General features: G+C 44.7%; 2 protein-coding genes across 2 annotated transcripts; one reads left to right on the forward strand and one right to left on the reverse strand.

The window, feature by feature from the left end:
• Positions 1-1,946: 1,946 nt before the first annotated feature.
• On the reverse strand, positions 1,947-4,748 carry las1l (LAS1 like ribosome biogenesis factor). The gene has a single exon (XM_080468739.1). The coding sequence runs from the start codon at positions 4,573-4,575 to the stop codon at positions 2,845-2,847; it is 1,731 nt and encodes a 576-aa protein (XP_080324865.1). The 5' UTR covers positions 4,576-4,748; the 3' UTR covers positions 1,947-2,844.
• A 2,799-nt stretch (positions 4,749-7,547) lies between these two features.
• On the forward strand, positions 7,548-13,281 carry haus7 (HAUS augmin-like complex, subunit 7). Its single transcript, XM_080470285.1, has 9 exons — positions 7,548-7,667; positions 8,485-8,600; positions 8,712-8,782; positions 8,859-8,920; positions 9,106-9,293; positions 9,362-9,485; positions 11,222-11,431; positions 12,676-12,787; positions 12,889-13,281. The coding sequence occupies exons 1-9, from the start codon at positions 7,593-7,595 to the stop codon at positions 12,948-12,950; spliced, it is 1,020 nt and encodes a 339-aa protein (XP_080326411.1). The 5' UTR covers positions 7,548-7,592; the 3' UTR covers positions 12,951-13,281.
• The last annotated feature ends 683 nt before the right edge of the window (positions 13,282-13,964 follow it).

Genomic DNA, 13,964 nt, shown 5'->3' on the forward strand with positions numbered 1-13,964 from the left:
AGCGCTTTTTCACCACTGGATGGAGACACCGCCACCCAGCGGCCGGGGGAAGGAATGCAGCTCAGAATGAGACTCATGATAAGAAAAGATAAGATAAGATATCCTTTATTTATCTCACATGTGGAGAAATTATGATTACACTGGTCAACAGCCAAAGAATTGTCTGGGTTTTTTCAACTGATTTAAAGTAATTCTGATGTGCTGAATCCAAAAATAACATTTGTTTTGCTCAATCAGGTCAACTTTTTTTAACTAAGCCAGTTACATGTTTTTTGACGTTTGTGTTTGCATGTACAACTATTTTCACTTTGTATGATACAAAAATCTTTCTTATTTCTTGAAATAAGGGAACTCTGAAGAGTTTGCATGTACCAATTGATGACTAAGTGGTATTTTTTTATGTTACAGGTGAATAGAATGGGCCCCAGCTAGCTCAGTTGGCAGAGCATGAGACTAACAATCTCTAGGCAGTGGGTTCGTGTCCCACGCCAGGCGCCACCTTCCCGTGGGCTCACCACCTGCAGGAAGGCTCTTAAATGGTGCGATGCGATCTGGGTGACAGTTATCAGACTGTCACGACCCAGAAACGGATAAGCGGAAGAAAATGAATGAATGAATGAATGAATAGAATGGCTTCCACTAGAACAGGGGTTCTCAAACCCTGGTCCTCAAGGGCCGGTGTCCTCCATGTTTTAGGTTTCTCCCAGTTGCAACACACCTGAATGCAATAAGGCCTCGTTACTTGGCTTTTTCACAAGCTTGATGATGACATCAGATTGAGGCTGCTGACGCTGGGAGAGAGCTAAAACATGCAGGACACCGGCCCTCCAGGACCATGATTGAGAACCCCTGGACTAGAAGATCTCGCAAAAATAAGCCCGACATTTTCTGCTACATCTGCGGCGAATACCCCGTCGTTCCAAACAGAAATCCAGTCACAAGTTTCATAAAGCGTGCTGACCATGCTTATTTTGGTATGTAGGGCGGCATACCTCGGTTGTTGACAAAGCTCGGGTGCCACACATGGTATTGCAAGGCACCGAGTGTCTGCGCCAAGACAAGAAGAGTTGTCTGAAGTTTGGGATTCCGATGGTTTGGAGGGACAAATCCTGTCACTACTGATGTGACTGGGATCAACAGAAAGAACCGGAGTAGCCTCAAGTATCCTGATCTTCAATCAGCACGTCGTCCTGTCTCTGGAGAACTTCCTGACATTAGTGAGGAAGATTCCTCCAGTGAACAAGTAACTGAGGAAGAAGAAGTGATTCTCAACGATGACGCTCCACATCGTTTCTCCCAAAAAGAGCTAAATGATCGAGCTTCATCAGTGTCTATTCCTCAATTTACAGAAATCGAAGTTTGTAACATATAAGTAATATATTTTGTTGGAAAAAGAGTTTTTTCTCAAAAACCATTTTCTGGTGAGAAATATAAACAAAAATCAACCGATAATGACATCAAAATAGAATCGACGCAATCAGGAGATCGGACTTTCTTCAAAACCACTTTGCGTAAAAACCTGACCTGATCCAGAGAAACGGACGTCATGTTCGGATTCAGCGGTGCAAACAATTTACAAAAACATTTTGTTTGTTACCCAGTGTTATTGATTAATTAATAAAAATGTGTTCAAGCTTTTAATATAGAACTTTGTTCTTTCTGTCTGGTCATTAAAATGCGAAGATGAACACAATTTATGAGCTCTGAATGAATAAATAACTGCACGAGATGTCCCAAACAGATTCACTGCTCTCTCAAGTATTTTATGCAGGTTACTGTTTATAAATACAACATAAATATGCACGTATTCAAGCTGGTAAAACATAAACGTGCTCATTCGACCCAATAAGAAGTGAAAAACAAAAAACCCCTTTTGAAGAATGTGACCTTATTCAGAATACTTCAACATGGGAAAAGCAAACCAAAGTGAAAGAAAACATCCTTGTATTGGTTCTTTAATGAAATCATTTATTCATTTTTTGCTGGATACTAAAACCACAGAAACACGTAGACTGAAGAGAACTGTGATAACAGTCAATATTTCCACAGTCTCGCTTTACAAAGATGGTTTGTTTGAAAAAAAAAAAAAAAACCTCTGAAGAGACTATTTGCCTTGTTTTGCATTATTTACAATTCAGATGGTTTTCTTCCAGGAAAACACCAGAAGCCCGAAGGCGTCAAACCAGAATTTGAGGTTTTCAAAGTGTTTGTGTTCCTCCTGAAAGTTTCGTTAGAAAACAAAACCCTAGTCTCTGCTGCGTTTATACAGACAAGATGATTCACATGATAAAACAATATAAAAGATGAGTGACTGGTCAAAGTTACTCAATTAGCCGGGACAGATAATCAATTCTCAGTCATTAAAACATTTTAACCGTAATGTTTTACTTGTCTTCAAAGCTAAACTGAATGAACAGAACACAAGATGACATTAAAAGTCTCTTTCATTAACTATGAAAAACAAATGACGGATTTCAATTAGGAATCATATGTTTAATTAAGTTTTATCTGCAGCCACATTATTATAACAAACCTTTAAATGAGAAATTGAACCATTCAGGCTGAAGGCCGGCGTGTTACCATAGTGACAAATATTAATATATTTCCCGTATTTTTCACATTCAACCTCACTTTCTCTGCCAATGTCATTTTAAGAGGATCTGAAGTCAACATAAATATGAAACCTCTGTTCATTTCATGTCAACACACCTCCCAGTTTGTGACATTTGATAAGTTAAATATCAGTTTGCTGCAGCCGTGTGAGGATCGCTCCGACAGAGCGTCCGAGCGAGGTTTCATCGCCGCTCTGGAACGAGCTCAGACCCTCCGGGATCACAGCACCAATCAAAACAGCTGCAGTCCAGACTTCAGCTTGTTCATGTCTCCGGGGTTCCAGAGGAGTCCGTCGGGCGTCCGGGCCGGCGTGGCGGCTCCCGGGTTGCTCTGCGCCGCGTCTCTCTCCGGCTCCACCGGCTGGTCGAACACCGTCATGGTGGAGTAGTTGTCCAGCATGAGGCTGGAGGGCTCGTCGGACTGGCCGGGCACTTTCCCCAGAGGATGGTTTCTCCACAGGACGTCGTCGGGACACACCTGCCACGGGGAACCTCGCAGCACCTTCGCCGCTTCCGCCTGAGCATCTGCCCACTTGTACTCCCTGGAGGACTCGGGGCGCTGAGGACGGCTGGGGCCGCGCGAGTGATGCAGCTTCTCGTGCAAACTCTCCAGCGTGTATATGGGCTGCTGCTGCTGCTGCTGCGGGGAGTCGCGGGAGGCCTCAGAGGCCTCGGTCTGCGTGTAGATGGAGCAGAGCTGCAGCAGCCGCTCCCGGGTCTCCAGAGGCAGCGGATGCTCCATGTCGTCCAGGACTAACCGGAGCAGGTGAGGCGTGCTGACGCAGGGAGCATCCAGGCACGCAGAGAGCAGCTGCTGCCACCTCAGCTGGATGCGGTGCACAAAGATCCTGTCCCGCACTCGGGCCTTCTTCTGCGTCTTTGTCTCAAAATGATACTCAAACTTGTTGCTGTTGCAAAGGAGGACTTCTGAGGCCCAAGCGGAGATGTAAAAGGCTTTGTGCTGCGAGTTCTGCTCCACGGCGAGAAGCTTCAGCTCCGCAAACAGCTTCTCCAGGAGCAGGTGGATGAAGGACGGCGAGTTGATGATCTTCAGCAGTGGCAGCCAGAAGCGCAGGAAGGTTTGAGGGAGTCTGGGTTCGGCGGGGTCGGCGTTTTCAGAGGTGTTACAGGCCAGAGTGTCCAGCTGCTCCACAGTGGGGATCAGGAAGCCTTCCTCCAGCAGCACGTCGATCAGCAGGCCGTCGTACTCCAGAGAAAACTGCTTGAGCTCACCCAGTAACCAGCTCAGGTCTGCAAACGGAGCCGGACAGAAGCTCCTGGCCCGGTCTTCAGGAAGTCCACTGAAGGCCTCGTACTGCTCCTTCTCGTACGAGATCAGAAGTTCTCGAGCGTTCTTGTAGGCTTCCATCTCCTTCTGCTGAGCCAGGAGTTCATCCTGCTGCTTGAGGCTGCTCTCCTCATCCTCTCCGTCAGACTGCGAGTCCCAGTCCTCGTCGGGGCCTCCTCCCATCTGCCTGGACCAGTACTCCTGCTGGAGCCACTCCAGCACCGCCTTGCAGCCCTTCCGACACCACTTGAGCGTGGGGAGCTTCCGGTGGGTGAAGTCGTGCCGGAGGTCCACCACCCACTCCGGGATGTTCAGGTTCCCGGCCAGACGCCTCAGAGGCCGGGCCACCCTCCCCTGCTGCCGCTCCGTGATCAGGTTCACGAACCTCACCAGAGCCGCTCCGTACAGCAGAACCAGGTCGTCCCCGCTCAGCGGCCCGGGCCGCCCCGGGGCCCCCGGCCGGTCCAGGACCTGGCACCGGACCAGGTCCGCCGTGCAGTCCACCGCCACCGGCGTGCTGCTGGCGTAGCGGGCCTTCCAGGCGGAGATGCGGTGCAGGGCGGTGAGCTGCAGGGAGGCGTCCTGGGAGTACAGGTACTCCAGGACCTGGTCCCACTCCGCTTTGTTCGCCCAGGCCACCACATGGCGTCTCTTCTCCGAGCTTTTCTTCTTCATGTCGCCCTCCCACCGACACTTTGTCGCTTTTATAACCCGGAAAACGAAGCGATCCTCGAATATCTTTTGCTTTTAAAACCCACGCGTGTTAAATCCTGCCGTTTTCAAGCTTTTCCAGATGAAAATCTTCTCATGTTGCGTTGGTTTACATGTCGGAAGTGGTTTTTCTTCTCCTCCGTGTGCGTGAGCGGTGACGCCTCTTTACAGGTGCAGTACCGCCACCTAGCGGCTGAGATGACACATAACACAACACCGAGACCGCGCTCAGGTTCAGTTTCTGTGTCAGAAAGAAATTATATGATCATTAACAATAATATATTATATCATATAGTAACATTAAACAATTATGTATTATATCATTCAACAACATTTAACAATGATATAATATATCGTATGATAACATTTAACAATAATATCTTATATCATTTTTCATAAAAAAACAATCATTTGCTTTAGATTTTGAACATCCAAATTAGTGCCTTCTAAGGAAACCTTTAACAGATATTTTTTCATTAAAATAAGGAGGGAGGAGGAAGAGGAGAAGACGGAAGAGGCGGAGGGAGGAATCCTTCATTTAGTTTGTGGGCTGAAAGAATTATTCATTTATTTTGATCTTTCCCAACTGTAAGAAACTGCAGAAATTGTGTGATTTCATTCAGATTAATGTTGAAAATCTTTTGACCCTTTTGTTGTTTAAACGATTTGATCATGCTAAAGACAAATTCCACTTACCCAAATAATATTTTATTTGTGATGTGAAAGTATTATATTCATTATTGCAAATTCTCTGGAAAAAAAAAACCAAAACACTTTTATTGCTTTTCCTAACAAGTTCAAACATTACATTTTCTCAATGAAACATTCCGACCAATTCAATTTAAACAGTAGAGATCTGTACTTTACTAAATGTATGGGGCTCCTGATATGTAGGAAATTCTGATAAGCAACATCCAAGACATACAAGAGCACTTCTCCCATGTTGGGGGAGAGAGAAAGAGCAAGATATATATATATAGAAATATTAAAACTTTGCATCGATTACACTGGTCAACAGCCAAAAAACCCTGTCTGGGTTGTGAGCTGAAAGAATTATTCATTTATAATAACCCTGTCTGGGTTTTTTCAACTGACAGAGTAATTTTGATGTGCTGAATCCAAAAATAACGTTGGTTTTGTTCAATCAGGTCAACTTTTTTAACTAAGCTGGTTACATGTTTTTTGACGTTTGTGTTTGCATGTACAACTATTTTCACTTTGTATGATACAAAAATCTTTCTTTCTTGAAATAAGGGAACTCTGAAGAGTTCGCATGCACCAATTGATGACTGAGTGGTATTTTTTCTTTATGTTACAGGTGAATAGAACGGCTTCGACTAGAAGATCTTGCAAAAATAAGCCCGACATTTTCTGCTACATCTGCGGCGAATACCCCGTCGATCCAAACACAAATCCAGTCACAAGTTTCATAAAGCGTGCTGACCATGCTTATTTTGGTATGTAGGGCGGCAGAGCTCGGTTGGTAAAGCGGTCGTCTCCCAATCAGAAGGTTGCAGGTTTGATTCCCATCTCTGCCATCTCTGGCATGCCTACATGCCGAAGTGTCCTTGGGCAAGACACTGAACCCCAAGCCGCCCCCATTGGAGTGACAACGCCTTGCAGCCTCCAATGGTGTGTGAATGTATGAGTGAATGTGATGAACCATGTAAAGCACTTTGGGGCTGATCTCAGCAAAACCTCACTATATAAGTGAGTCTTGGTATTAAGCTTGGTGATCAAGACAAAGCTCGGGTGCCACACATGGTATTGCAAGGCACTGAGTGTCTGCGCCAAGACAAGAAGAGTTGTCTGAAGTTTGGGATTCCGATGGTTTGGAGGGACAAATCCTGTCACTACTTCTGTACTACTGATGTGACTGGGATCAACAGAAAGAACCGGAGTAGCCTCAACTATCCTGATCTTCAATCAGCACGTCGTCCTGTCTCTGGAGAACTTCCTGACATTAGTGAGGAAGATTCCTCCAGTGAACAAGTAACTGAGGAAGAAGAAGTGATTCTCAACGATGACGCTCCACATCGTTTCTCCCAAAAAGAGCTAAATGATCGAGCTTCATCAGTGTCTATTCCTGAATTTACAGAAATCGAAGTTTGTAACATATAATTAATACATTTTGCTGGAAAAAAGATTTTTTCTCAAAAACCTATTTCAGGTGAGAAATATTATCAAAAATCAACCGATAATGACATAAATAGAATCGATGCAATCAGGAGATCGGACTTTCTTCAAAACAACTTTGCGTAAAAACCTGACCTGATCCAGAGAAACGGACGTCATGTTCGGATTCAGCGGTGCAAACTTGTCCTCAATCAGTTGAAAAAACAAACAATTTACAAAAACATTTTGTTTGTTACCCAGAAGTATTGATTAATTAATAAAAAAATATTTTTTAAGCTTTTAATATAGAGTGTTATAGAAGAATAAGAACATATTGATCATGTTTATGGGTACGAGCACACAGAGCGGTGAAAGGGAGGGAAACTGTAAACAGCTAAAACAGGCACTGACACATGAAGCAGTTTGGGAATTTCATTGACCAGAGGCTGAAGAATGAATTAAAAATACATATTACTGTAAAGGAAAGAAGCTGAACTACTGTGGTCTAGATGAAGTCAGACTGAGAAACTGCTGTCTTTACAGCTACGTGTCACCAGTCTGAGGAGAAAACACAGATCCCCCTTCAATCTCTTATTTATTTATTCACACCTTTTTCATTTCAATGGGGAATTAAAGTTAATGCAACACTCCAATGGATTAAACTTTATTATTACACATTTTTATTAGTCCCAGCCCAGACTGGAAAGACATTTAAAAACAACAACACTATCATTCAGGCGGCGTTAAAACTCATCATGAACTTTGGGTCACACTCCAGCCCGATAGGTGGCGGTAATGCAGCTTGAAAGCCGAAGCCACCCGCCATTTAACACGAAAGACGAAGAAGAGCAGCTTCCGGTTTAAAGATGGCGGGAGTTTCCAGAAAAGAAATAGAAGTGAAAGAAGAAGAACTCAGTCAACATGTTTATTCCGCTCTGCAGGTAATAAAATAGAAAATACCTCATATAAGTACCACTAACTAACGGACCCATCCGACATGTTTACTCTGAACCGAAGGTAAAATATAACTGGAATAAGTAAACGTGGCCTGAACTCCTTGTAGGTAGACAAACTAAAAACACAAATGTTATCCTCTAAATATTCAACAGTTTTTTAACTGCTGCTTTCAATACCTCCCTTTTCTGTCTTTCGTATCTGTTCTAAATGTAAATAACTATGAAGCTTGTTCACGACCTGAAGCGGATCATTATCAAATTTTCCAGAGAGAACCTCAGAACAACAGTTTTCATCACTTGAACAATAAGTGAGAAGTCGCATAATTCAAAGTTCAATATGGACCCAAAACAAGAATTTCCCTATTTTAGTTTCACGTTCAAACTCTTTGCAAAAAACAACAACAACAAAAACAGTGTAAAGTGTATTTTAAAGACATTTCTATCAAACGGTGCAACGAGTAATGAAGGAACACGAGTTTTAAATGAGTTCAACACCAGCGTTCATCCAGACGATCAGCATCTGAACGATGTGTGTCTGTGCAACTGTTTGAAAGTCGCAGTATTTAGTTAGATAAATGGAGTTTAAGTTTCCATCCCCACATTTATAAAATAGCCTTTAAGGCCTCATCAAATAATCTCTGATAAACTGAAACCCGATTGAAGTTTGTACGACGATAACGACACCGTGAAAGTGTCTGCAGGGTGTGTTTTTTTTTTTTTTTTTAAATAAGAAGCAAATGTAAAACTTGCATCGCATTGGTATTAAAGTTACGTTAAACATACAAACGTTGTTTGTGTTGAGGCTGTCTCCTGCCCGCTGGTGGAGCACCTGTACCTCCAGGATTCCAGCAGCATGGTGCAGCTGCTCTGCTCGCCCTCGCCGCTCCGCTCTGAGATCCTGACGTGGATCTGCAGCAGGTAGGAGGACCGACTCTTTGTTTCCTGTCACACTTTGCTTGACCTCTCGCCCCTTGTCGACGGCAGCATATGAGCAGAACAGGAGAATAACCTGCAGGTCTCTGTCCACAGGATCAAACCGAACTTTCCCACATCCAAGAAGCTGCCAGGAACTGGCACAGACCCTGAAGCAGTGATGAGAGGTAACACCGTGCTCCTGCACACTAAACACAAGTCTTCATTTCACACTAGAACCTCTCCCTCTGCTTGTGCTCACAGAAATGGCCCTGTTGGGACAGGAGCTGATGCTGTGCAGAGCAAACGACCTCAAACTGACCAAGGTGAACGGCGGCAGCACGCTGAAGCACGCTACACATCATCCACGTTTTCTTTTCTCTTTTTTTTTATTTGTTTATGTTTATTTCTGTTATGTTAATGTTGGAGGACGTCGTAGTGTTTAACACTGGAGCCTTCCTGTGTGGCAGGAAGCAGTTTTCAGACCTTTGTGTTTACGTTGTGGCTCCAGGGTGAGGCGACTCCTCTGCAACAGCTCCTGTTCCTGCAGCAGCTCCTGACTGTGGTCCAGGACTGTGAGGAGGAAGAGGAGGGGGAGGATGAAAGCCACCTCGTGGGCGAGCTCTTTAAAAGTGGGAACCTGCCTCACCTCACGGGGATGTTCCAGCCCGAGCTCCCCCAGCGGCCCGCAGACATCCAGTACGTCTCGCACCGTGTCCCTCCCGCACCGACCGTTCGTCTCCTCATCTGCTCTCTTTTCTCTGCAGGAAGATCTGCGATGAGATGAAGTCGTCTGAGCAGCCGGTGGAGGTGGAGGCGGAGGCGGAGGCGGCGGAGGTGGAGTCCGTCCTGCAGGCCACTCGGTCAGAGCTGGAGCGGCTGCAGTCGCAGGTACCACATGTCAGAAACGTGGCTGGAGCTCAGCCACACCGTCCAGCCAGGATCCCCCAGAACCTCACAGGAAAACTGCTTCCGTGTTGTTTTTGAATCCAAATCACCTCAAGTGAGATCCGACTCAAAGCCTCTGTGGCGTCTCACCTATGGGTTCGGATGAATCATCTCGTTTCTCCATCAAAACCTGTTCTTTTTATAACAAAGTAGGGCGGAGCAACAAATTGATTTCATCGAATTTTGAGAATTTGTATGATTTTTATTTTGCAAATTCAAGGTTTTTGGGACATTTTTAACGTTCTGTTCTACCTTTCCAGGTGGATTTCTGTAGTTTCTGTTGAACTTTTGCTTAAACCTGTGGGTTAAAGCTTGAATTTGTTGAATGGCTGAGCCTCATTTACTTTTTATTTTGGGATTGTTTATAATCGTTTTAACTCTGAGGACAATCACAGCAGTAAAGTTGCACTTATATCTGATTTAGTGCACTGAGGGAGAGAAATCGAATCGAAACTCGAAAATCTTAGATTTTAGCTCACCGATCCCTATAACAAAGTAAAGAACAATGATCCTTATGTTTTCACGAAGAACATCTTGTAATGGAAATGACAGTTTTCACTTTGAGGGGAAGTTATTCATCGTTACTTCTGAACCACCGAGAGAGGAAACTGGAAGACTTTCCACATTTTCACACACTATTAGATGTCTCCGGCTTTAGAAACAGTCGGCCGAGTGCGGCCCTTCGGACGTCTCTGACCGGCTCATGTCATGTTATTGAGAAATTACTGCTCATGACATTAAAGTTCGACTAGACTCGGCTCGCCTCACCTGCACTCAGTTTCATTGGTTTTCCGTTTCAGTGCTGCACCACCGCGACGTGGGCGGGGTCGTCAGAGCTTTTCCCCGTCGTGCACAAGTTAATCACCCCCGATAGAATCTGTGTCTCCTGATGCGGAACCAACCGGCATTTGGAAGAGTGGAGTTACACCTCCGTGTTTGATATCAGCTCAAATCGTTATTCCAAAATGTGGATTGTTCCGATCGCGCTTTATTGTCAAGCTGTGCTTCATTGTCCGGTGTTTAGGTTTAACTCGCGCCCCTGTTAACTGGTGACTACTGCCACCAGCCGTTAGCAGCAGCTGATGTTAAAATAAGACAAACAAATGATACAAAACCTTTAATGAAAATGCGATTACATGATGTTCGCCAGGACAGCTACGGATTTCGGTCGGTTTTTAACATCTGCTGTGAAACGGGGACGCTGGAGGAAGCCGGTTACCAGTTAACAGGGAAACCAGTTAATCCAAAACACCGATGCTATCAGTGGGTCCCGATACTCGTAGCGTGTCGCGCTCCTGAAGCCTCTGGTCGCCACCAGACAAAGAAACGCCTGCGTCTGTGCGTCGATATCAGTTTGAGCGTTATGTTGTGATCAGGTTTTAAAAATGGCGGGTGAATGAGCCTCTCTCCTGTCGGCCAATCAGCGGCCTGCTGTCTGTCGACATCACATTGTCTCCTCGCTTCAGCTCGCTTGGAACCTCGGTCGAGTCGGTACCTGGAAAGTACCTGGTACCAGGTACTAAGACGTAATGGAAAAGCCTGCGAGGCGAGTGGGAACTAGTGGAAAAGCACCATCAGAGAAAACATGCAGGAAAGAAGAAGAACTTAGTTGAAGTAACTGAGACGTTCCGTCCCGCCGTGTCTGTACGCTCACGGCGACTCTCCTCTCCTCCCCTCAGTGTGACTTCTTGAGCGAGGCGGCGCAGGCGGCCGTCTTCGTTCCCAGCTCGCTGCGCGTGGCGGCGTGCGACCTCCAGCAGCTGATGGCGACCTTCAGCCACGTGTTTGAGTCGGATCTGAAGGATCTCTGCGGCAGAGAGGCGCCCGGCTTCAGCGCCGACTGCCACGTCTTCCAGAGGGTGCAGCAGCTGCTGCTCGCCTGCGACACGGTACGCAAATCACACCAGCTTCACCTTGTGAGAAACTAGACGAGTCTTCAAACGTATCTCAGCAATGTGAGTGTTTCCAGCTCAATGAGAAGAAGTGAGACAGTTGAGACAATCGGAAGCAGAGTGTGAATCCAGGACAGATGACTGGAGTCTGGCCAGAACACATGACTGTTAAGACGAATTCATTCACATTATCTGGACTCCTTCTGAAGCCCAAGAGTCACTGAAATGAGCATATAAAAGAACCACAGTGACCTCTGGTGGCCTGAAGCGTGTAGAGCAAGAGGTCCTACAGTAAAGTGTCCAGAGGTCTTTAATTGGACGAGTTCTTTGGTAACTTCCTGTTTCCTCCAACCAAACAATGAGTATGGATCAAAAGACTTGAAGAAATAGTTTAAATTACAGCTGCTTGTGTGTGATTGTTTGAATTTATATACGCAATGAGCAAACAGCAGTCTTCGTTTATTGACATGAACAGTGTTTATGTCTACGTCTCAACTGATTGATGCTTTTATCTGTGACGTTTTATCAAATATGACAAATTACCATCCATCCACTTTGGTTCCCTCTTAATCTCTCTGGCAGAGGTGTGAAAACACATTTTAATTCAGCCAATATCAGCCAATATTATCTAAAAGTGTCATAAAATGTACATTTAAACTTTGGAGTATTTCTTTGTTGTGGCGCAGCGCATATGTGATGAAAATGTCTATATTTTCACAAAATCAAACAATTATGACAGAAAATGGCTCCAATCTCAGTATAAATACAATTCTAATGGCGCTTCCTGTCCAAACAACTTCTTTTGTAACTGTTGCATTATGGGTGTTTTTACAAACAGCCTGGGTTTGAGGCTCGTTTGTTATCTTTGTGGTGTGTTCTGTTGACTACTCTGAGGAAACACAACTTCCTCCAGTCATTCAAAATGAAGTCACCAGATTTATTCGCTGTCCATGATAGGAGTGTTTTATCAACCTTTGTGTCATGAACACGTTTCACTGCAGGACAACAGGAGGTTAAAAACATCCAGACCAGGGAGGAAAATCTTCTGTCAGACAAAATATGACATCATCATGAAGTGTGTGTGTGTGTGTGTGTGTGTGTGTGTGTGTGTGTGTGTGTGTGTGTGTGTGTGTGTGTGTGTGTGTGTGTGTGTGTGTGTGTGTGTGTGTGTGTGTGTGTGTGTGTGTGTGTGTGTGTGTGTGTGTGTGTGTGTGTGTGTGTGTGTGTGTCTGTCTCCTCAGGAGTTGGAAATGCTGAAGGAAGCGTCTGAAGCTTCTGCTTGTGTGACGGAGGACGTGAAGCAGCTCCAAACAAGGCCCGAGTACTGGAGGGGAGGACAGAAGCACACTTTATGTATGTACACACACACACACACACACACACACACACACACACACACACACACAGGTTAAGTATCATGTTTTTAACTGCTTCCTGGGTTTTTTTCACCACAGCTGAAAAGTTGGAGGAACTGAGGACACGAATCTCAGACTACGTCTCTGTGCTGCAGTCCTGATGATGTCACTGAAACACACACACACACACACACACACACACACACACACACACACACACACACACACACACACACACACACACACACACACACAGTCTTGTCTGCAGCCGTCAGACGTGAGAGTGACTGAGGAGTTTTATTCACTCGTGAACAGTTTGTTGTTGAAACTGTGACGCTCTAATATTTAATCTATCCATTATACCTTTTGTCCGTATTGTAAATATCTGACTGAATGTCTTTGATACAAACTGTAGTTTAACATTCTTGATTGTTTTTATGTCCATAATTAAAGATCTCTCCTACTAATTGTGTCCCCCACCTCTGATAACGCAGCTTCTGTCTCCTGCTTGTTTATTTTTTCTGAAGAGTTTCAAAAACAGTAAAAAAAGCTGAAATCTTCTCATGCGACTGTCAAACAGGAATCTAGTTCGTCTTTATAGTCCCCAAGTGTTGCAACACTCTTCTTTTCTGCCCTAAAACTTATTTTAGGAGTATTCACATTCATTGCTCAAATAAAAGTATAGATACTGGGATTTAAAGGTACTTTTGTAGAAGTTAAAGTATCCACTCAAACTTTTTACGCAAGTGTAAAAGTACTGGCTTCAAAACTATTTAAAGAATAAAACTGAAGTAATGTTAAGAAAGAAAAAAAAATGCCATTAAGGACAAAACCAGGTGAGGCTGTTTGCCAGAGGTCTATAGAGCACGACCCCCACCTGCCAACAAAACTCGAATGTTTTTAAATACCAGCGACAAGAATTTATTTTGAAAGGCATTAGCTTGTAGCTGTTCGTGCGGCGCAATCGAAATGAGTCGTTTCTTAATCGAACCATTTGGAAAACGTCTTCAGGTATAGCGAGGAGGGATGAGTTATTCCTGGACGTTCTCCACAGAGCGTCTCCGTACTACTTGGAAGTCTCTGGCTTGTGTGTGACGTAATCTGTCATTCATGTGCAGGGGCGATGGATGGACTACAACCCAATAGGGTGTAGGAATGGTTTATGTTTATACTTC

The sequence above is a fragment of the Lipophrys pholis genome, assembly GCF_963383615.2.
Source record: "Lipophrys pholis genome assembly, chromosome: 8".
Lineage (NCBI taxonomy): Eukaryota > Metazoa > Chordata > Actinopteri > Blenniiformes > Blenniidae > Lipophrys > Lipophrys pholis.

Bases quoted from the DNA above. Each gene is read 5' to 3' on its own strand.
- las1l (XM_080468739.1), bottom strand. From the start codon at position 4,575: ATGAAGAAGAAAAGCTCGGAGAAGAGACGCCATGTGGTGGCCTGGGCG.
- haus7 (XM_080470285.1), top strand. From the start codon at position 7,593: ATGGCGGGAGTTTCCAGAAAAGAAATAGAAGTGAAAGAAGAAGAACTC. The intron at 9,294-9,361 runs GTACGTCTCGCA...TTTTCTCTGCAG, and splicing joins CAGCGGCCCGCAGACATCCA to GAAGATCTGCGATGAGATGA. The intron at 12,788-12,888 runs GTATGTACACAC...TTTTCACCACAG, and splicing joins AGGACAGAAGCACACTTTAT to CTGAAAAGTTGGAGGAACTG.